Genomic DNA, 22,670 nt, shown 5'->3' with positions numbered 1-22,670 from the left:
GCCTCCGCGTCCGCGGGTCGCCGGCGCGCCCCGCGCGGGCGCCCGCCCGCCCCCCCCCCCCCCCCCCCCCCCCAATATTAATGCTAAAGGGGCGCTCAAAAGATGTTGCCTCATTATCGTTTCTTTCGAAATTCTAGTGAGATTTGATAGGTGCGCCAGGCCTTATTTATGTATAGTAGGTATATTAGGTGCTGCCAGTTATATACCTCGCGTGTGAGTGTGAAAAGCTTGTACCTAAGTGGAGGTTTCTAAGCAACTAAAGCAAGCACGATCCGTACCCGGTTGCACGAAGAGTAGCAAGAGTAGCAGTAGGCACCTGCAGTTTCTAGCCGTGGCGTACCTTTTTTGTATGGGACAAATGGAAATCAAACCATACAACCGGCTACCCGACCTAAACTAGAAATTTTTAGGTCCATTTAGCAAGGGACTAGGAAGGAGGAGGAGAGCAAAAAAATTAATTTTTCTAATGCACACAAAAAAATCCCATTTGCATTTACACACAACAACGTACTCCTCTGACATTTAACATTTGCAAACACACTTCCTCATATATTTCTTTGCAAATCGTTAAATCCTACTTCTCACCTTCTCGTGTACTCTTATTCTTGGGACGAGAGGAGAGAGAAAACAAGACGTATCTAAGACGCCATAGGCGTATAGGTCTATTTTTTTCTTCTCCTGCGAACCTGGTGTTTTCCTGCTACTGTCAGTGCAGGGTGCTCTTTGTCGTCCCTCATATCAAACATTTCCCCTCTAACATTCAAACCCCCTCCATTTCCCCTCCATCACCAAGGCGAACTGAGTACGGCTACCACCACCACGACTGCAACCGCTATTCTACATACAGTACAGCACAGCACGGTTACGAATTTATTTTCGCGCCTACCTAGGTACTGAAGCTAGGTATTGTCTACATTCACGTACACAAACTGCGGGCAACCTTTGCGGTCCGGACCGCTCACCACCATCAGCATCAGCCAGGTCAGAATCCAGTCACTGATACGAGCCAGGAACGAAATTCTACAGTTTTAGGGAATATCTAACTTTTTAACTTTACAGGTCGAATTTGGTCAGGCCACATCGGGTTCGGTTCCCAAACTAAAATCCGGTGCAGCCCCAAAAACCAAAGCACAGTCATCTTTCGGAGAACGCTGTCACGTTTTTTAATTTTCTCCCTCATTAAATTTTTCCCCCTCTCCAATCCTCTTAAACCTAAACGACTACCTACCGTCGTCCCGGTCACCTATTCTGCCAGCCAACGATCATTTTCTAGTAACTGCAATTTTCCTTCTTCCGCAACGCGGACTCACGTCGGCGATCTCCTCCTCCTCTACCAGCTCTTTTTAGTCAAGCTACTGTCGTGAGAGGTTTATTGATCGCACCCCGCATCAACTTTTCGAGAATTTGATAAAAATCGCTTGCGATTGGGTCACCTTTTACCAAAATAAGGAAAACACAAAAGTTATTCCTTGCCGGTCATCCCATCTTAACACATCTCAATCACGACTTCTCCCTGCTTACACGACAACACGAATTTCTATCATTGGTCTGACAACTTTTCTCGTATTCCCGACGCGACCATCTAGATACCATACCAATTCGTTCACTCGAATTTCGACTCGAGTTCCGTTTATACCTGGAAGCTCGACCGAGTTGTTTTAATACTTGCGGAGGGCCGCTTTTGGCTGGTGAGGCGCTTTCAGGGCTGGTTGAGCACCTGGCGTGTTGGTGGACGTGGGAAACCCATCCCCTCGTCCATTAGTGGTACGCAACAGATCGCCGAATTTGGTTGCTCTGTTGCCTACACCAGATCAACTGCAGAATCTACTTACCGACGTCGCAAAGTCGCGCTCAGACAAAATGTCGACGTTTTCATATGCCCAGGCCGCTAAAGGCCATTCCACGACTCAGTCCATCGGATCTCAACCAAATTCTGCACCGAGCCAAGCACCGTCAACGACGAGCACTCAGAGCCGAGATGTTGCTGCTACGCCTAGCACGCGGGCCCCATCCGTCGCCATTTCGACGACGTCAAACGACGGCTCACAAAACACTAGCAGCTCTTCCGTTAAGCCGGAATCGTATAGCCTGAATAGCAATGATTCGGATTGTGTTTCTACCAGCGACAAGGTGGCTGAACCATCCAGTCTACCGAACCAGATTACCGAGAAGGTACTTGGTGATGTCGTCCCTCAAAGCGCCGAGAGACGTGGACGGGGTCAAACCCTAAATTCTCAGACCGCGGATGCTGGTGAAAGCAAGAAGCCTAGAAAAGGCAAGAAGGGCAAGACAGCCGAGAAGGAGTCCGAGCAGGATCAGGACCAAGACAAGAAAGAGAATGTGCCTCTGAAGGTTGAATTGGCCGAGGCACCAATGCCAGCAGTTAACATATGGACTCAACGGCAAGAAGAGCGGGCTGCGAAGTATAAGGCGGCGCCTCCGGCGACTACGCAATCGCATGGCTCGAACACTACAGCTAGTAGTCAAACGAATGGGGTACCCAACCTAGCTTCTCAGGACCACAAACCGAAAGCCCCCCATAGCGACGGGGCCGATGCAACCTTAGTACAGAACAGGCCGTTATCAGGGAGTGGCAGACCTTCGAAGAAAGATTTCGAGCAGTCGCGTAGCAACAGCAACCAAGGCTCTCGTAGAGCGGCCCCGAGAGGCGCTAGGGCAAACAATGGCGAGGACAGATCATCGTCTGAGGCTTTAGGGCCTATTGCAAATAACACTTCATCATGGCCGACGCCTGAAACGGCGGCAACTGACCTGAAGACCCAGACTAGTACTGGCAAGCCCGAGAAGGAGCAGAAGGAGGAATCTGGTCCGACCAAGCCTCGACAGAAGAAAGAGTGGACTCCGATGGATTTTGTGCCAACCGTGAGCTTTGAGACACCCATCCCGACTAGAGGCCCCCGAGGTGGCCGTGCCGGCGGTTCTAGAGGCGGGCGAGACGCTGCAGCAAGAGGCAGCCATAGCAATAATGCCTCGACCGGTAATTTATCACACCTCTCTACAGCTATAACATTTACTAACTTCTACGAAGATCGTACACAAGAGAACGGTACGGCTTCCGGAGCTGCCACAGTTGCATTGCCGGCATCTAAGCGCGGATCTGTCGACATATCCGCATCACGGAAACCACAAACTCAAGGGGCTGGGAAAATGGGAGAGATACCTTCGGTAAGTTCACGGCTAGGTGAATGAACCATCGTTTTAAATAAATATTAATTGTGGCTCTAGGCAAACACTAAGGCCGATGTGTCGAAACAGAATCTGGCAGATTCTGCTAATGGAATTTCGACACAGCACGCTACTGCCCGGTCCACGGGCTTCAACCAGCGAATTGATGAGACGAAATCATCCCAGCCAGCGAGAGACAACGGTTTCCATAGCACCAAAGACTCCAGCTTCCAGGGCCAGGGCAACGTAAACCGCAACGAGCGCCCTAGGGGAGGTGCACGGGGTCGTGGAGGCCACTCAGTCGCGAACGGCGTTGGCCATGCGTCGTCCCAGTTCAGCCAGGGATCTCCTGCATACAACTATCAGGCAAATGTCAATGCGAATCCCAGACAGACATCCCATCCTTTCGTTGCGGGCTACGCGCCAATGCAGTATGGCAACCCATTCCCAGTTCAGTCGGCCGGAAGCCAACACCGCAGCCGACCAAGCTCGGGAAACAATCGCTCACAGGCCAGCGCAAGACACCAACCACGAGCAGCATATCCAGTAGCTGGCATGCCGTACGATCCCGCTGCGTATTCCCACGGCAACGGCCAATACAACCCGTACGGTGATCCTAATCACTTATTGAGCGGGGTATTAGCACAAGTGGAATATTATTTCTCCATCGACAATCTTTGCAAAGATTGGTATCTTCGGAAATTCATGGATTCGCAGGGCTTCGTTCCGCTCACCGTCATTGCCGGGTTCAAGCGGATGCAAGAAATAGCAGCGGATTGGCAGCTGATCCGTGTAGCTTGCGACAGCTCCCCTCATATTGAATATATCATCACGGATGATGGACAAGACAAGGTGCGACGTCGGGAGCAGTGGCAACCCTGGGTCCTAGCGATGCATGAGAGACATCCTACGGCCCAGAACAATGGACCTATGAGCTATCGCCCGTTCGAATCCCAGATGGCATTTTGGCCTCAGATGTTTGCATACGGAATGGCTCCCATGTTTTCGCCAACAGGAACGGAGAACCATTTCCCACATTACGTCAATGGAAATGGCGTGGCCTCTCCAACGAGCAATGGAGCTAACGGCCAGTTCCGCCCCGCGGATTCCCAACTCTCCGCGACGGTCCCGGAGTTTTCCCCTACTGGCAACCCTGGAATAGAGGTTGCAAGTCAACATGCCATGGGCACGTCGGATACTCCAACCAATGATTTCAAGGTGGATGGTCTTGATAAGAAGGGTTCTCTCTCGAACGACTCACAGTCTCCCAATAGCGTGGAGCAGATTGGCCAAACTGATAAATTATCTACGAATGGAGTCAATGGTGACCACGGGGTGGTCCAGGGATACTAATCCCATTCTTGCGATTACATGAATGGTTCGCCAAGTCTGAAGAGCCATTTCATATTCACGGGTTGGTTTTGGCCCATTGATGGATAGGTTGAAACAACAACTCAAATTGCAGCTTTACACGACTCTTACAAGTCTCGCGCAACGCGATGAATTGAAAGGGCAAGGAATGAGGGAGTCGTTGTCCTGGACTACTAAGCTTTCATTACCCCTTCTAAACTCCAATTCCGATTCAAAACTCAAAGTGGTGATACTCAACAGCCTACGGTTTTAAGAAATTTCTTGGTGTGGTCGCTGGACAAATACCCATTCACCCCTCGAGGCCACTCATTATCAAAATGAATCTCCTGGATACGACAGTAAAATATGTTGTGAGTCCTACCAAATCGTGGGCTTGTGGCCGATGGACTTACCACGTTGGAAAACACGAAGAACCATGACGCAGAACAAAGCAGTGAGGGCCGGCTAATAGGACAATACACAACACTTTTCGATCTGAAATAGCAACAAAGTTGCAGCATTATGGTCTATTGATACGGCTATCTTGCACTGATGGAGGAACACGCCAATGTTTATTCATTGGTAATCTTCCAATCCGTTGGCCTAATCGCCATATATTCATCACTCCTGTGATTTTCTTTCCCGCGATTGTTCGTTTGGGCGTCACCTACCACACATACTAGTGGTTTTCACGACATAATGAGATAATGGTCACGGCCCCCTTCTCGCGACGGCCAAAGGCAGGATCTACTGAGCACCAACCCTGTTCGGTACCTTGCGCTTAATCCAATCCCTTTCCAGTCAATTTCGCATAGGTTTTCCGCCCAGTTGTTTGTCTCTATGAATTCATCGGAGTTCCAAAACCCACGAGCTCATGGAGGTTGTCTTGTCATTGCTAGACAAAAGTATTGGACATTGGATTTCTTTCCTTCTCACACTTGCATTTGCGGCGTGGATTATTCGCATGGGGAGGCTCACGGAAAGGGAATGTTTTCAGATAGACTTCGATGTCATAAAAGGAGAAACAAGGGGCAAAAAACCTCTTGTCGCAGGGGTTATACTGTGTATGAGTAGGACATGCAATGAAAAAAGAAGAAAAAGACAAAAAAACTGAATGCGAACAAATGTTGACTTGGATCCAAGTGGTTCATGGCGCTTTCAGCCAATTCTACTACAGACAGTTCCATCCGAGTTACACCTTACCCCAATCTCCATTACCTTCAAGATAGAGCCATCGGGACAGGCAAAAATAGGAGTTTTGAATGGGTACTACGTTGATAATAACACATTGACGAGGCGTTTATTCTATTAAGCTGGTCAGTTTTTGGGAAGATAAGGGAGACGAAAGGAGTAGGGCTGAGCTAGCTAGTTAACTTCCAGCTCATGCACTGTTAAAGAGTGGTATATTTTGCATGTGAAAAGGGATCTTCCAGTCATATTGGTACCCAGCGACTATCGATATACAAAAGCGGGTTTTTAGATGTTACGCTATCCCATTCTCGTGGCTATCACGAATATACATACTAGACATCCCCCTTGATGCCTTTCTGACAGATATGCCTGGTAGGCTATACCCGTGACCTTAAGCCACGGATAACTACAGAGGGTGGTTCTGTTATATTGTAACTAGAACACCTATGTCAAATAACCATGATGGACGCCGCGATTACAGTGATAACAAGCACGAGGGCGTTAAATCAACTTGGCTGCGAAGTCATATGCCCCCACATCTATTACAGACAACTGGCTAAAATGTTGGTGGCGATGGGAGATGGAGTTGAATATGAAGCCAGACGTTTAGGGTAATATATAGTCCAAGAATTTGTATCATAGCTATGAAAATGAAACTAAATGGAAACTAAATCGATCGGCGGATGTTGAGATCGCTGGGAGAGGGAAGTATGACCCCTCGGATATATTTATGACGACTACTAGCTACTTAAAACATATATAATGCTTCCTTAGCACATTACTTCATACAATATATGGATATTGCCATCTGTATGAGAGCGATGAATGATTCCTCCTATTACAATAATTGCATGGTTTTCGATCCAGCGTGTGACCGTGATTAGAATGTCTCATACAACATGCCCTCTTACGCGGCTTTTGTCCGAGTCAGGGGTAGCCGTTTTTAAGGAATGCTCATCAAGTCATTTTACTAAAGAAAGCTCGCTGGAGAGTGAAGGCAGTTGGATGGCAGAAACCCAAGTCTCTTTTAACATACAGCTAGTTTAAAAACTAAAAGATAGCCATCCCCTTATTTGCGGATAGATATACAAACGTACGTCGTTGAGGTGAGTAGTTCGAATATAGATGAGGTACCGACGCACTCAAATGAAGAGACGCAACCATCGCCATCATCCTAACTAAGTATCAACGACAATCTAAAAAAAAAATCTTTCCTTCTATAAAAGTACGAAAAACCACCGGAATATCAGGCCCCTTTTCCTCCCGGGTCGTCGACTGGGACTAGGCGCGAGATAAGACCACGAGGCCCCCCCCCTTTTTGTTACCACTAATTGCAAAAAAGCAACGGGTCTTCGCATGTGCCTGAGATCGTGATCGGCGTGGGCACAAAGCCAGCCGTCCCGCAACTGCCTGCGCAGATAAATTGGTCGTAATCATTGGCAATCTTATTTAGCTGGTCGATGACGGAATTTCTGCCATCGGTTAGCCGGGGTGAGTTCTAGCTATACCATATTCACTCATCCCCCCCAAAAAACTTCTAACTAGGTAGGTAATGGAGCGGGGAGAGTATATATATAGGAAACGCACCTCTGGCAAGCGATCGCCTTACCGCACTCCTTCGCAACGGCCAAGCTCGGCGTGCTGGATACGGTCCAGTAGAAGTCGAACATCTTGTCTTTGGCCCTGTGGATGTCGCTAAAGGTCGCGTTTTCGGACTCTAGGCCCAGGCCATTGAGCGCGACTGCCATTTCGGCCAGACTACATTCTTCTTGCCCAATGAAGAGAACACCGACTCCTGCCGACTGCATGTCGTCGTTGATCGTCCTGTTCATCATCATGAGCTGCTGAGCCGTGAGATCGAAGGCCCCTTGCTCTTCCGTAAAATTACTAAACACTTCGATTGGGTTTACCGAGGATCTGGAATAGCTGGGCGCGGGAGTTGCACACACGGAGGTGATAAGCGCGGCAACGGCGGCGATGATTAGTCGGTGGCTGAATTTGACCATTGTGTTTACTTTTGAGTTTCAGGAGAGGTGTTTAGGCGTGAAGGTCTCTGTAAGACTTTTGGGAAGATTGGAACAATGTATGAGAATGGTCTCTATTCTTAAGCGTTGATTGAGGTAAGTTCCAAGTTAATAAATACACATTTCTACTCACGCTTCGCAGCGAGGGACTATTTTGCCATGCCGTACTGCTGTCGATGACGCTCGATAGGGGCTGTCCATTGACAACCGCAAAATGTTCCTATTTTCAGCTTTCAATAATTTATCACATACAGTTTTTCCGGACTTTTTTCTAACAATAATTCAAAGTGACGAGGCTGGGTGACGTTGGTTGTATGGGGATAGCTGGTTTAAAACCTCCCTGGCATACGGATAGGGGGCTTGGAGCGGGAAGGCTCAAGCAAGAGATGCTTTCCTCTGTCTATCCCTCGACAATGTATATTTATACATCTGTCAAGAATGATAGATACCACGAAACTTATTGCAATAACAGATTTGACAGGATGAGCCGATTTTGAGGCCATCACATTGGAAAGTCTCGTATCTTTCTGCCCCTTGCTAACTTGGCAGGTCTTGAACGCACACCTTCACACATCCAGTTGTGCTATTCGTCGAGAGTCGACAATTCAATCGTTTGGAATCGAATATATTCATTTCGGTCATTGTCCGTTCGATGTCTTATATGGCCCTTCCGTTATGGCGGTGCTAACTTCGCCATCTTCGCGAATTTCCCCCTCGTTTACCGTGACCTTCGTTCGACACCCCTAGAATGCACCTTGATTCGAATAAAGAAATGATCCCGTCGTATGAAGCCTTGCCGGAGGGCTTGTCTTGGAAGCAAGCTCAATGTTTGGTAAGGCCTATAGAACGCTCGTTCACCTTGGATCTTGCCAAGTATCAAATCCGGAGATGATTACCTACCTTCAAGGAAGCCTTCGAGGACACGACATTTCGGTATCCAACCTGGCAAAGAACGATGTTGGCTCTGAGCATGTGAGTAGCGACTCGTCATGCCCAGGTTTTCTCAACAAACTCTCAGCGATCCAGACCATCGACTATCACCTCAACGATTCAACCCACGACGCAAGATGCTGATCGTTTTAGGCTTCAATTGCGACTCCTTGACGAAATAGGAATACATCTGCCAAGAGCGACTTGTAGATCTTGGCCTGCGCCCCAAGTATGCGAATGTAAATGCCTCAGACTATCATTTCAAAAGACTGACGCGTCGCGCCTCAATATCGAGCCCTGCGGTTAGCAAGGTTGCGAACTGTGAATCATCGATACCTGTTGTAAAATTGAGCGCATTTGTTATCGTTCACCACGTGGGCTGATCAGTTCGAAAGACTCATCGACGACATCAATACTTGGCGTGTTCCTATGGCCGCATAGTGTCTGAGAAGAGGCCACATCTCATCGATTGATCGAAAGTTGCTTACTTTTCGTACGTGTTAGAGGACAGATAAGATGTTGTGGAGGAATTACCCATTCCCATCCTGAACGTGTAATTGTAAATGTGGTGAGAGATATCTATCATATTTAGCGAGTGCGAGTCCGAAAATAAAGAATTGCCAAAGGTCCAGAAGAACAGGCTGTTCAATTGTCCAATGAATGATACGATTTAAGCAATCCTACAGTGATATCGGTAGCTTCCAGGCCTCGGTCCGAGGAGTGGGATAATGCATATTTGGCGTCTTACCTTTCCCAAAGGAAAACAAAAAACGCACTCAATAGAAACCAGGAAAAAAATAGTTCGTGAGTCACATTATGGGATTACGGATACGTACCCCCTTCGGATTGCGGCGTTTGCGTGTGGTCGTCCGAGCTGAGGCTGGTACCGTACGTGGCTAGAGGCCTGCGCCGGGTCAGGCCACAAAAATCTAGACGTCATGGGCCGATCATGCCATGCAGGAAGCGCGCGTACACTTGGATGATCTGGCTGATCTGGTAGGCAGGGCAGGAGCTGGGCAACGTTAGTTTAGACACGAATTTGGGAGGGGGAATTGGGTTGCGGCGGGCAGGGGCGGGGCAAACCGACCGAAGTATGTATACGCTTCAACTAAAAAAGACCACAGAGAGGAGCGAGAGAGGGCGCTTTCCCAAACCCTATAAACTGCCGGAAGCGCAACCACATGAGATCGGGAAAAGGGAGACTCGGCATCAAGCAATTACCATCCAGCTAACATCGCATCTGTCACAAATTAAGGTTGCAACCGTAACCGTTACTTACATCGTACCTTACTTCATATTACCTTACCTTACCAGCCTTACTCACCCACAGTTGCACAGTTGCACTCGATTATACCCACCCGGGCAACTGTTTTTGAACATCACCCCGCCAATCAGAGCCATACCAAGAGCAGTCTTGAAATATCATTCGCTACCGAAACCCGGCCAAACGCACTACCGCAATACTACACCGCATATAGTAGCAGAACACAAGAACCACATAAACCAAAAAGCCATGACCAAGATCATCCTTTCGATCAACGCGGGGTCCAGCTCCGTCAAGATCTCCGCCTACGCCGCACGGTTCAGGGAGCCGCCGAAGCAGCTCGCCGAGGCCGAGATAAGCGGGCTCACCGCCCCGCCCGCCCAGATCAGCTACCTGCGGGGCGACGTCCGGGTCAAGAGCCACGAGGAGCTTACCGGCGCCGACGGCGTCGCCGACCAGGACGACGCCTTCAAGATGATCCTCACCACGCTTACCGGCGACCCGGAGCTGCCCGAGATCTCGGCCAAGAGCGACATCTCCGTCGCCTGCCACCGCGTCGTCCACGGCGGCGACTACCGGACCGCCAAGCTCATCACCCCGGACACCTACCACCACCTCGAGCGGCTGACGGACCTGGCGCCGCTGCACAACGCCAACGCCCTGCACATCATCAGGTCGTGCATGGACGAGCTGCCGAGCGCCCTCAACGTCGCCTACTTCGACTCCCAGTTCCACGCCACCATCCCGCCCCACATCAGCACCTACCCCATCGACCAGGACATCGCCCGCAACAACCAGCTGCGCAAGTACGGCTTCCACGGCATCTCCTACTCCTTCATCACCCGCTCCGTCGCCGACTACCTCGGCCGCGACCCGAGCGAGCTCAGCATCATCGCCCTGCACCTCGGCTCCGGCGCCAGCGCCTGCGCCATCAAGGACGGCCAGAGCTGGGACACTAGTATGGGGCTGACGCCCCTCGCGGGCCTGCCGGGCGCCACGCGCAGCGGCAGCGTGGACCCGTCGCTGGTATTCCACTACGCCAGCGACGTCGGGAAGCTGTCGCCCTCGTCGACGAAGGAGCTGCACATCTCGGTGGCCGAGGAGATCCTCAACAAGCAGAGCGGGTGGAAGGCGCTGACGGGGACGACCAACTTCGGCGTCATCGCGAACAGCGAGGACGACCCCAAGTGCAAGCTCGCCTTCGACCTGCTCGTCGACCGCATCTGCGCTTTTGTAGGGTCGTACTACGTCTCGCTGGGCGGGCGCGTCGACGCGCTCGTCTTCGCCGGCGGCATCGGCGAGAAGAGCGACAAGCTGAGGGCCGCCGTCGTCGCCCAGACCGAGTGCCTCGGCTTCCGCCTCGATCCCAAACTCAACGCCGCCGCCATCACCAACGTCGTCCAGGACGTCGGCAAGCAGTACGCCAGGCACCGGACGCTCGTCTGTCGCACGGACGAGCAGTTCGAGATGGCGCGGGGCTGCGCCGAGAACGAGGAGCTGTGGTAATAAGGGATGAGGGAAATGGGGTGGCGCACAACTTACCTGGGGTCCCTAAGTAATACAGGTAGACGGGTCGACGGGCATACGGCAGGGCGTTTGGAATTCGGGAATTATGTAATATCATGTTGATTTTTAAGGGGTTTGGACCTGGGTATTTGGGTTATATCCAGCTGCATTTAGAAGTTATCAAATAAGTTCTCATCAATGTTCGAACTGTACCTATATACCTTGTGCCTCTTCAGGCTTGTATGAAGAGAAAAAAAAGGAATTGAAGCCGAACAAGGTGCTCGTCGCACCATTACGAATACCTACCTCTGGGGTAGGGTAATGCTGAATCCCCCGCCTGAATGAGTGAGGTAGGTACTGTAGATGATCGAGATGATCGACAGGCACGAGGGCAGACCCGCCGACCCAGCATCGTTACATACATACCTGTCAGCTCCCCAGCATATATGACTTGTTACAATAGTAAAAAAGACGATGGAGATTTCCTCAAACGAGGTAGTCCTGTTGGTTCGCGGAGGATTTCGACCGGTTGGGGGCGCGTGTGCGAGGCAGGGACCGAGCCAGGATCAGGGGGGAACGGGTCACGATCGTGATGATGCGCCGATGCAAGATGACATCACGGGCTCAAAAGCTCGATGAGGAAAGCGTATACGCGATCGCGAGCACAATAGTCGGCGCTTCCGATCCCACGATAGAATCATTTTTCGCACCAAAACTCCGCGTGCGCCGTCCCCCGGCGCCCCATTTCCTAAAGGAGACCACTCCGCCCCTAGAGAACGTTGTATGTATGTTTGTTTAGCTAAGGCATTGCATTATACGTAGTAGGGTCAAATGCGCCCAACTATAGCTTTGCCGGTCGCCATATACATACGCATTAGTATACTTATGTAGGTACCAAACTTACCAAATTAGCTAAAGCCAGGTGTCGTACATACTCGCGCTACTGTATAATAGTGTTAGACAGGACTCCAAAAAATTTCATCACCTTCCCACAAGCGTCGACCAAAATTGATTCGCCCGAGGAAATGGCCCCATCAAAATGGTACCGAAAGACGTTGTGCTACCCGGAAACCAGCGGCAGGCTGGCAGCCATGCGGTCGCACACACTACCAGGTATGGCATACGCACATATGCATCGCCCGGGGAGAAGAGAGGCAGTTGATGTATTATCAGGGTCCATGCCAAGATCAGGGACTTGGTCGTGAATGGTGTTACAGTCGTCATTGAAACAAAATCCTCAACCGTCGGGAATCGCTCATCTAGTCAGATAGATTCGTTCGTAACATGCCGGCATCCCCATCATCTCCGGAGCCCCTTTTTTCTAGAAGGCTCAATCCTATGCTTAGTCAGTCGGGGGAGTCCGCTATCCTAAACGGCACTTCATATGTTCAAAATGTACTATGCAAGTTTAGGTAAATTGTAGATGGGAGAATATTGGAGTTTTATCATTAAACATTGCTTCTCATTTTCGTATGCCATCCGCCCCCTTTTCTGTCTGGGCGGACGTTGGTATCTAAAGCCTAACCCAGCGTCATGTATATATAGGTGTTCAAGCAGATAAAAAATGCCACCCCTTTCGGCAATAGGACCTTTGCTGACGAGGTCCGCGGCGCGAATCCCGTGCGCCTGATAATCAGCTCGTATATGCAAGCACAAACATGCACTCGCCATGACTGACGCCTGTACATCTGCTACAACCTTTTTTTCTTCCAAAGTAAGAATCGAGGGCGACGAGCAGGCCAGCCCTGGCAATCGCGCCACAGGCGCAGAGAAGCGAGAGAAGCACTTATGCTCCTTAAGTGCTTTTCCCGGCCGTTCTTTGGAATGGAATATGCAAAAATAATGAGGTGCGCCATCGTATGCTTGCCACCCTGGTATCAATAGTATAGTCCGTGAGTATGATCCTGAATATACCCAAACGCCGTGTTCAAAACAAATCCAAGTCGTATCTATCCCTGTAAACATACAGGGAGAGCCGTACCCATCCATTACCCCGTCATTACTCAATCGGGTACCGCTCGGTTCCGTGCCGGCGTCAGAAAGTAGGAGAACATGTAACGAAGGAAATCCTAGGCACCTTCCTGGCATGCAATCGCTGCAAGGGCGTCTAATCCGCTGCTGGTTCTCACCGCGCTTGGCCGGCTCATCAAAGGGATGTTAAGGCCGCGCATATCCCAGGCGCCGCCAGGGGATGCAAGTGGTGGCTGAGCGTCGGAACCATATTGTTCGGATTCCCACATCTGCACCTCGTGGGAAGGTCCGTTGCCATGGGATGATGATTTGGAGGATACTGAGCCCCTCTTAGAAGATGAAGACAGTGACGAGCTCTTAGATTTGGACGAGGTCGAAGACCTTGACTTGTCCTTGAAGTGAGTTTCGAGGTGTTGTTTCATGTTGTCTGCGCGAGTGAATTTCTTGTGGCATCCAGGGTATGTGCATTGAACAGCCTTCTCGGCAGTGTGAATTTTAGAGTGACGAGAAGCATGACCCGAAGTTGTGAACGTCTTCTCACAACCATGGCTGTCGCGGTACCGGCAGGGGTAGCGCTTGCCAGCCTTCTCAGGCGCCGCCGAGCTAGCGGAGCTATCATCCTCGTACGAGTTTGAGCGGCTCGTTGCGACGTAGACAGGTCGCTTCATGCCAGCCTGCTGATCAGGAAGATAATCATCATAAAGCTGCCTCGAGGTGTAGTCATATAGACCAGGCGTCAATGGGGAGAAAGCGTCGTAGCTGGCGTTAGAATCGTAAGAATCTGAACGAAGAAGCTCTGGAGTGTGGGGTGGCGGCGATTGGTCGCCGGCGGATTGATAGTGGGGAGCAGTTTGGTATGACTGGTGACTGGCGTATGGATCATCGTTTAGAAGCGAGACCTGACGGCCGGTGGCGTCTCGAGCGTGCATTTTGTCTTTTGACGTGTGTGGGAGGGCGCGGAAGATGAGGAATGAAAGTTCAATTTCTATTTAAACTGCCAAAGCTGTTGTGGTATCCAAGCGTCTTTCGTACGCTGATCAATTCTTATGAAAATGTGAAGCTCACACCGCTGTAGCAAGGGCAAGCAGCAGTGGAATGGACCTTTCAAAGTGTGGGCGAACTATGCCGCGAACTATGCCGCTAACTATGTGGTTGATGCGGATTCGTGCTTAATCAAGCATGCCCCGAAGATAGACAAGGCTTTGGCGGGCGGTAGCTAAGATTGGGACGAGTTCGAAGGACGCGACGAGACGGGTGAAGGTGGGATGGTTGTATTATTCGGCAAAGTATAATTATGTGCGTTTGTGTATGCGCGCACAGGTAAGCTCAAGCTAGATTGGGCCTAGTTAAACACATCCAGGGTCTATGTATATAGCGACGGGAAATGGGATGAAGAGGTAGCGGAGGGGGATTTGGGAGGGTTCTAAGGATGTTCTCGAACAAAGGTTGAGAAGAAGTGAGGCAGATCGGAGGAGCTTTCCCATGTGAGATACGACGGGAAGTTTGTTGGTTAAAAAGAAGTGAGAGCATTCATGGATGGGAAAGAGGAATCCGATCCAGTTCCAGTTTCCCTTTCCCTTTCCCTTATGTGTGCGTGCAAGTGGTACGTCTACGCAGTATCCCAGTATATCCAGGTATGTATATTTGTATAATGTATATATGGAAGTAGAGATGTACAAGGGCTACAAAGTATACAAGTCCCACATGTCCCATTCAGCTCCACAAGTCCCACAAGTCCCACAGGGCCCCCTGGCCCTGCAACTCTTAGCAACTGGTTTCCAAAAAAGCAGTGAAAGCGGGGAGCGGTTGGAGAGACACATGGGGATGGGACTCGATCCATCCCATAACTGACTTGGACCTGACAAAGTATTCGGGATGTACCCCTCAGTCATATGGAGCCAAGCGCCCAAGTACACCTAAGTCAACCCTGGTCAACCTTGAACAAGAAAAGAAAGAGAGATCGCCGGTCACCGCCTATTCTTATACGCTACGCACCCGGTCAAATCGTAAGGCTCTGCTATCGAGATTTTCGGTGTTTATCCTCATCTACGAATCTATGATGATATCAATGGTGACAATCAGGCCAGCAGACCAACAGACCGTTATTCGTTATTCTAGAACATCAACACTCAATATTATCCATGCAGGCCGTATGCAATCCTAAAGAGCAATTTCTCGTATAAACTAACCTCACATCTGCATCTACAGCTACATAAACGTCAATGATACATACATACGACTTATAAGGTGGGCTGACGCGGACCGGAGCTTCGAACTTAACCAAGATGCATGCAACATTGACTCGACATCAGTTAATGAGGGGATGCTTTTCCTCGTTACCAAATTTGGCTTGATTGTTTGTCCCTGACGAAAACAGCCGCTAATTCGGTACGCAGACACAAGTCTTTCTAGCTTCTCCATGCAGTACGAGGGGATTTCTCATTGATCCCGCTCTATGAGGGTCAGGCTTCATAGATCCTTTCTCGGAACTACCCAGCTAAGCTCGTGAATATGTACATCATATAGGTACCTCTGCATGCAAGGTCAGGTTGGGAGCAAGGTATTCGACGAATTACATACCTCAGCCCTGAGAATCATCTCCATGAGACAGGTACGTAGCGGCTCACCTTGACTCGCGCAGCTCGCGGTACGTACTAATGATCAGCAGGCACGTTTAGATGTTGCACTGTCCGGATCTTCCTAGCATATCTGGCTTGCTTTCTCCTGGGTGCGGCGTTCCTGATATCTATTTCAGGATGCCAGCACCACCGGATCTGTTGCTTGGGTCCCTGATTCGCATTCCAGCTGTCGTGCTTCACTCCCGTCCAAAGCCCACTTATAAGGAGAAACAAAACCTCACGAGCTAGATATATGGCTACCGTCTATGTACATAAGCCAGCTCATGTCTCGGTGACTGGGCAGGATATTAGCTGTGACGTAGGAGGCTGGCCAAGCTGTCTAATCCGTCTTACCTGACTAACCAATACTTTCATTTTCTGAGCTTGTTTTATATAAGCTTGGGCTTCAGAAGGTGACCTAAAGGATTTACATCAAGCCACTTTTTAGAAAATAAACCCGGACGTGGTTCATAAGAATTAGGTGATTAGTGATAGTTGTTTCCATCATACCATTGGGCAACTATAGATCCAATGGATGGAGGATTTATATAGCTATACTTCTTTTTACTAACCATACGTTCAAAAACATTATCGAATAGTCATACGTTTATTATCTCGTCTCTTATAAGGGAGAAACTTCTTAGCCTGGTATTTCGTTTACTTCATCCTCTGATTATGCAGGATCAAGTATGTGTGCTGCATACTCCAATTACTAGACAGCTCTTGTCACAACCTTCCGTCGAATAATACCTACAGATAAAGACCCTTTACCGTTAAGTCAGCTACAAGGCGGCATTGGCCCAAGGGTTCACAAAGATACCCTTGGTGCAGCGGTTAGGTAAGTAAGCGTGGTCCTTCGGTCTGCGCCCTCGACGCCTCAAGCTCCAGTTTAAAAATGGAGGGCGATGATTCGTCGGTGGCGCCAAGAGACATTGCGTCAAAACGGTACCGGATTGAGGTACATGGAGCAATTGGCGAAGGTACATGGGCGATACCCGGACCCTGAATGGCATTTTAGAATGCCGCTTTTTCAGAATTCGATTCTTCCTAGTCACCACTCACCACTCACCACTCACCACCCACCACCCACACCCTTCATCTCGATCCCCGGCCATCACTTTCCCCTTCGTGCAGACCTGTGGGTACGCACACCAGATAGTACATATTAAGCCACATTTACGTTTGGGTCTCACAAAGCGCCAACTCGGCAAGTCTATCTATGCAACGTGTGTCGCTAGTTATTGATTTATTATTAAGGGTCCATGAGAGGACGAGAACAACCCTCCTTCAGAGCGTGCCGTGGGGAGCACCAGGTCGGAGAGATATGTCCTAGAACGCTAGTAGAGAGTTTGAAGCGAAAGATACCTGTCCTGCGTTCTCAGTTGGGTACCCTGGATGTCGCAGGATAATGTTGGCGCGAAGAGGGAAAGGAAAGCGGGAGAATTGGGAAGAAGCCGGAATGATGTCACGAAGTAGAAAGGAATGAAGCCCCGGAATCAGGGTGTTGTCTCGATTATCAGCGATCGGATTTTTGGAGAGAGATCTGCCTTAAACATCGGTCGTTGTGGGTCTGTATTGGCTAGAGGCAAGGGGCCGAAAGAGAAAAAAAAACCAAAAAAACCACTAGGTACCTTAACAAGGCACGGAGGTACGGGTATTTCTTTTCTACAGCAAACTCTTCGCAGGACATCCATAGCTACAGACGTCTGCGAAAAGAAGGGTCTCTCCGTCAAAAAGTCCCTAGACATAATATCCGAATAATGAACACTGCAGCGTTAAGGGACTTCCAACCTGGGATTTCTTAACCACTCTTCACACATTCACACACTCACACAAAGGAGGCTTGATGTGGCTTGCTAGGATGCTTACCTACATCTGGTACCTACACGACCATAGCCCTGGCCCTACATACAGTTTAAGTACAGTATAGAAACGGTATACGATGTAAGCCCTACTTACATGCTGCACATGTAGGTAGCTTCGCAGAACCGGTGATATTTAATACAGGTATGTACATACTCAGGCAGTCAGGCCTTCAATTAAACCGACTAAATTCAGGGTCTTTCGATCCTGCGCTAAGAATCTGATGTTAAGGCCCTTGAAGCCTCCCGGGGCTCCCCAGGCGTCTTACTCCCTTTACAAATTCTCGCAGGACAATTCCCGCTTCGGAGCGATTAGACAGCGACGATGATGATGCGGATAATAAATAAAAGAGAGTACTACCTACCGGAATGGATTAAACGGAGCGGTAAATGGCCAACATTTCTGCCCTGTCTCCCTCGGTCCGCCCGCTAATATCCCACCTGGCACCTGCAAGCGCAGCAAATTTTCTAGGGTTGAGGAGAACGCTCCGCACATCAGCAACACAAAGATCTCGACAATGTTGGGCAATCGTCGATTGCCAGAGACGATCGCGAGCATGGTGGTCCACCCAGCCCACTCAGCCCACATTACAGGAACACCCCTCTGGGTACTTCTTGGCAGCGACCTTGGACTGCTTGGACAGCTTGGACAGCTTGGAATACTTCGTATCTTTCCGTAGGGCCAACTTATCGCTGAGCAGCCAGGGGCCCTGGCTTTGCATACGCCGTCATGCTCCCCTGAATCTGTAAATCGACCATCTCGTCCGGGCTCGTCCCATCAAAAATTCTAAAGGCTTCTGGCGGTCTAATAATACTACATTTTGCATTAGCCCAATAGACGAGATGGTGCAGTTTGGTGGTCCCTGGCATTCTGGAATTCTTTTTCTTCTATGCGCGCCAACCTTTGCGGCCTCCCGTTCCCGGAAACGAACGGTCTGGGTAGACCTTTGAAGTAGGTAGGTACCTCATTAGACGAGTTTTATAACTAATAGCGGACGGATATGGATATATGTGTGTGTGTGCGCGCTCTTGAAATGCCGCCGAGACATCAGAGCGACAATCTCTAAAAGCGGTATGTTACAGATTATCTTTAAACCTGAGTTAGGTATCGAGTGATAGATCATCAACTCCAGACGGCAACACGACTATGTGAGCCATTTAGCGATCCCATCTTCGTATGGACGAATAAGCTTACTCTATCATTGGCCCAAGAGTCTTTATATTGACAGCGAGTAAACATTGACACGTTCAATACAACAGCTCTATACTCTCTCGTTCATTGAAACCTAGGTAGGCACTCATTTCTACATACCGGCTTTCCTCTGCCGTCCCAACACTTACGCGTCCACTCGTATAAGTCACCTTGATATGCATTCTTCGTACTTCGTGAATACGGCAATATAATATCACGATGACGCAAATGTAACTTCTCTTTCGCGAATTGGCTTTCGCGGGGCTATCACGGGGATGGGTGAGTTTCGGAGCGTTAGGTCCACCTACCTCGAACCGGCCGAGCTTCCCGAAGACCAAGTCGTGACTGCCCATCACATCCTTCCACGTCCGTGGTTGCCTTGATTCCGGCTCGGCACCTTGGTCGCTTCTTGGACTAAGGCCTCTTGGGAAGCCGATTCCCGTCGGTTCTGATACATAACTGACAATACATACATAACTGACAAAAGGCCTGGACCTTGCCTAATACATATGGCGTCCGTTTTAGGAAGACAAACCCAGCGAACCCATTGGGTGCCGGATGGTACCCCGTACCCAGCAACTCAGCTAGGAGCTTAACCCCTGTTATAGTCCAGACGATATGCAAGTAAGGATCCACATCGAAGGACGCAACTCGTTCGAGTATCAGTCGATAAACAGTCAAAGAGTCGTCGCAGAAAATTTGTTACTGCTAAGCTTTAATAGTCTATCTCCGCATCGTCACGGTATGATGGCCTTTCGATTGCCACGGCGGCATGGTATGTATCGTTCACCTCGCTTGCTTGCATGTTGACAGATCGATTCACCGGCTCGTGAAGGGTTCCTAGATAACAAAAATCACATGCAGCACGGCAAATCTGGCAATAGGATGGGAAAAAACGAAATCATGATGCACACCTCATGGGTATTTTCTACTCACAAACTGAGATGTACATGTTGTTTCGTCAAGTCTAGACCCTCTATCCTCGTCCTCGCTGTCACCCCACTAACCCCTTTGCAGAGCAGAGACTGGAACCGAGCTAACATGACAAGGTCCGTGTTTCCCTGCGCCGAGGGTATACTATGAGCCTATGTGAAAGACTGACTCGCGTTTCGAAGAATTCTGCAAGATACGCACGTAGCTTTGATCTGTTGTTCTATCTAGCCCCTAGCCCCGTATAGCACACAGAGCCATGTACGAGAACTATTAGATGTATATACTTAGGTAAGTACATAAGATGCAGTAGGATTCACAACGAGAATACAACAGCAGTTCGAAGCCAATAGGAATAGAACCTTGTAAGGTAGGTCTGCCACGAACACACCGGCACCTATTGTAGTATCCCATAAGATCGCAGCATTGTGCGATAAGACAGATGTCGATTAGAAATGTCCACACATGCGGCAGGAAACACGGAAACACGACTCTCTTAAATCAAAATGGCCCGATGCTCGTCTTGACATCGTCCCAGCCGTCGTTCCAAAGCGGTATGCATTTCCGGGACGATATCGTGGAAGCCGTGCTTTCCTGTCCGGAGCTCCGCGGTCGCGAACAACCCGTCCAGTGTAAGAGACTGGAACCTGCGCCGGCCGCCCGGCACGCACATGCAGGCAAGCTACATACATAGGTATTAAGGGTAACCCCAAGCTTCGCGCACGATCGTGGGTCCCCGTTCTTCCAGTCCTTCATTACTAAGTTCCCGGTCTAGCCCACGAACTAAAAATTCTACATATATAGTAGGGATTGTTCGTGTTCAGGCGTTCTCGAAAATGTGGACGGCCAAGACGGCCCAGCCCTACCGTAGGCCGTCGGTGATCACTTATACCTTAGTTGTCGAAACGTCCGTCGCAAAGCTCGAAGTTCTGCGTACTAAGTGCACTAGTACTGTATGTAAGTCATCACAAGCACTCCAGAATTTGTCTATCAGTCTACCTTACCTGCTTACCTTTTTACAGTCTCCGCATAATTAACTATCTAAAAGATGGGTTACCCCCAACATAAACGGACCCATGGATGTTTTCATTATCTGATAACCATTTATACATAGCTAGCGGTAGAGACCTGACTCGTTACTTGGGAGACAAGTCGTAGATACTTGACACCTATACATAGTACAATCGACAAATGGATAGCTACCTACTATGTATGCTTATACGGAGAAGACATGGATTAGTGCACATCTGCTGCCAATTTTCTACCCCGCGCTGCGGAACCGTGATCATAGATGACGAAATCCTGTTTTTCCCTCATAACCTGACGACTTGATCTTCGCGAGGATCAGCGTTCGAAAGCATGAGCCGTCCTGCGGGCGCGGGTGACCGTGCTGCCGAGGGGAAAATTACCCATCTGCACATACACTACTACATACGTAGGTACACACAGCAAAAACGTGTCATAGTTAGGGACTATCGTCGGCCGAGTCCCTGCAGGACTAACCAAACAAAAGAAAATGCAAAGAAAAAAAAGAAGAGAAATTCCCAGCAATGAGATCACAAATCCCTACCGCCCTCCCGAATTTCGCCAGCGCAATAACCACGCAGCAAATAAGGGACGAGAAGAAGAAAAAAGAGTACCGGTCCATGTATGGAATGGATCCTCGGTATAAGTGGTGTTGCAAGGTTCGTCCACGTCGCACGCAAAACAGGGTCGGATGGGAATTCTCGGCCTCACCAGACACAAATCCCAAAATCCCATCCTCGGAGCGTGCGAGTTTCACCAGATTCCCATCCTTTTCCCAACTTTCCCCTTTTTTTTCCCCCTTTTTCTTTTCCCTTCCCTCGCCTATCCCCATTTCCCCTCTTTCGCCTCCCACCACGTCCCATCGCCTCCTCCTTCACGTGTGATACGCGACTACGCCTCTAAATGACAGCGTGTAAAAAAGCCCATCCATTTCCAGCCAGTAGCGTCAAGATTAATAATACCGAAAAAATAAAATAAGGGGGGTCCGGGTCCAGTTGCAACCCTGCACCCAGTTTTTTTACTTGTCCAATTTTTTTTTATCAGGGTATTCGAGCTAGGGAATATACATTTTTTCTTCTTTTGATTTTCCCATAGCCACGAAATTCCGGAACCTCGCCCGTGTAACCCACGCGCCGCTCTCTCCCCTTGGTCTCACGACATGAGCACAGGGAGGGAACTTTTCCTCCCCGGATCGAGATCTGTGTGAGTCTCCCAGGGTCCCGGCTTCGGCACCGGGTCCCAGCTTAGACCCAAGGGGCCACCCCCAACGTACATACCTTGCGGCACAATGTCGTGCCTTCGTGGCCGTTACGTGCGTCTGCGTCAGCCGAAAAACAGAATTCTGGGACGATCCTATAATTCCATGTCTCCCCCTTTCCCACCTTATCATGAATTTCTCGTGACGCCGCAGTAGAACACTTTAGCTATAGTCAAAAGCACGAGCAAAGCAATTAGATAATAAAGTTGAGTCAGTATGTTCGGATGGCGTGGCCTTCACGAATTAAGTTTACGAAGACGGATGTTCACAAGGTATCGTTGGTAGTTACATGACAGAGTTAACTACATAAGCCTAACCGTTTTGGTGATCTCGCGTAGTCTAAGACTTGTTGGACTCCCATC

The 22,670-nt window shown here is 49.5% G+C and overlaps 5 protein-coding genes across 5 annotated transcripts; 2 read left to right on the top strand and 3 right to left on the bottom strand.

Moving 5' to 3' along the window:
- The first annotated feature begins 1,193 nt into the window (after positions 1-1,193).
- F4807DRAFT_231983 (uncharacterized protein) lies at positions 1,194-5,005 on the top strand. The gene is made up of 4 exons (XM_047994157.1): positions 1,194-2,998; positions 3,050-3,186; positions 3,247-4,907; positions 4,969-5,005. Exons 1-3 carry the CDS (start codon positions 1,861-1,863, stop codon positions 4,537-4,539), a joined length of 2,568 nt encoding a protein of 855 aa, XP_047850965.1. The 5' UTR covers positions 1,194-1,860; the 3' UTR covers positions 4,540-4,907; positions 4,969-5,005.
- A 2,049-nt stretch (positions 5,006-7,054) lies between these two features.
- F4807DRAFT_463654 (uncharacterized protein) lies at positions 7,055-7,733 on the bottom strand (the record flags this gene model as incomplete). The annotated part of the gene is made up of 2 exons (XM_048002011.1): positions 7,055-7,199; positions 7,315-7,733. 2 exons carry the CDS (start codon positions 7,731-7,733, stop codon positions 7,055-7,057), a joined length of 564 nt encoding a protein of 187 aa, XP_047850964.1.
- A 2,461-nt stretch (positions 7,734-10,194) lies between these two features.
- Positions 10,195-11,451, top strand: F4807DRAFT_453406 (acetate kinase; the record flags this gene model as incomplete). Its single annotated transcript, XM_048000456.1, has 1 exon — positions 10,195-11,451. One exon carries the CDS (start codon positions 10,195-10,197, stop codon positions 11,449-11,451), a length of 1,257 nt encoding a protein of 418 aa, XP_047850963.1.
- A 910-nt stretch (positions 11,452-12,361) lies between these two features.
- Positions 12,362-12,827, bottom strand: F4807DRAFT_231837 (uncharacterized protein). The gene has a single exon (XM_047994156.1). The coding sequence runs from the start codon at positions 12,673-12,675 to the stop codon at positions 12,433-12,435; it is 243 nt and encodes an 80-aa protein (XP_047850962.1). The 5' UTR covers positions 12,676-12,827; the 3' UTR covers positions 12,362-12,432.
- On the bottom strand, positions 12,825-15,023 carry F4807DRAFT_439211 (uncharacterized protein). Its single transcript, XM_047999177.1, has one exon. The coding sequence runs from the start codon at positions 14,349-14,351 to the stop codon at positions 13,521-13,523; it is 831 nt and encodes a 276-aa protein (XP_047850961.1). The 5' UTR covers positions 14,352-15,023; the 3' UTR covers positions 12,825-13,520.
- Between the last annotated feature and the right edge of the window lie 7,647 nt (positions 15,024-22,670).

The sequence above is a fragment of the Annulohypoxylon truncatum genome (genome assembly GCF_022578515.1).
Source record: "Annulohypoxylon truncatum strain CBS 140777 unplaced genomic scaffold F4807scaffold_34, whole genome shotgun sequence".
Taxonomy (NCBI): Eukaryota; Fungi; Ascomycota; class Sordariomycetes; order Xylariales; family Hypoxylaceae; genus Annulohypoxylon; species Annulohypoxylon truncatum.
This window is presented reverse-complemented; position numbering and strand designations above follow the sequence as displayed.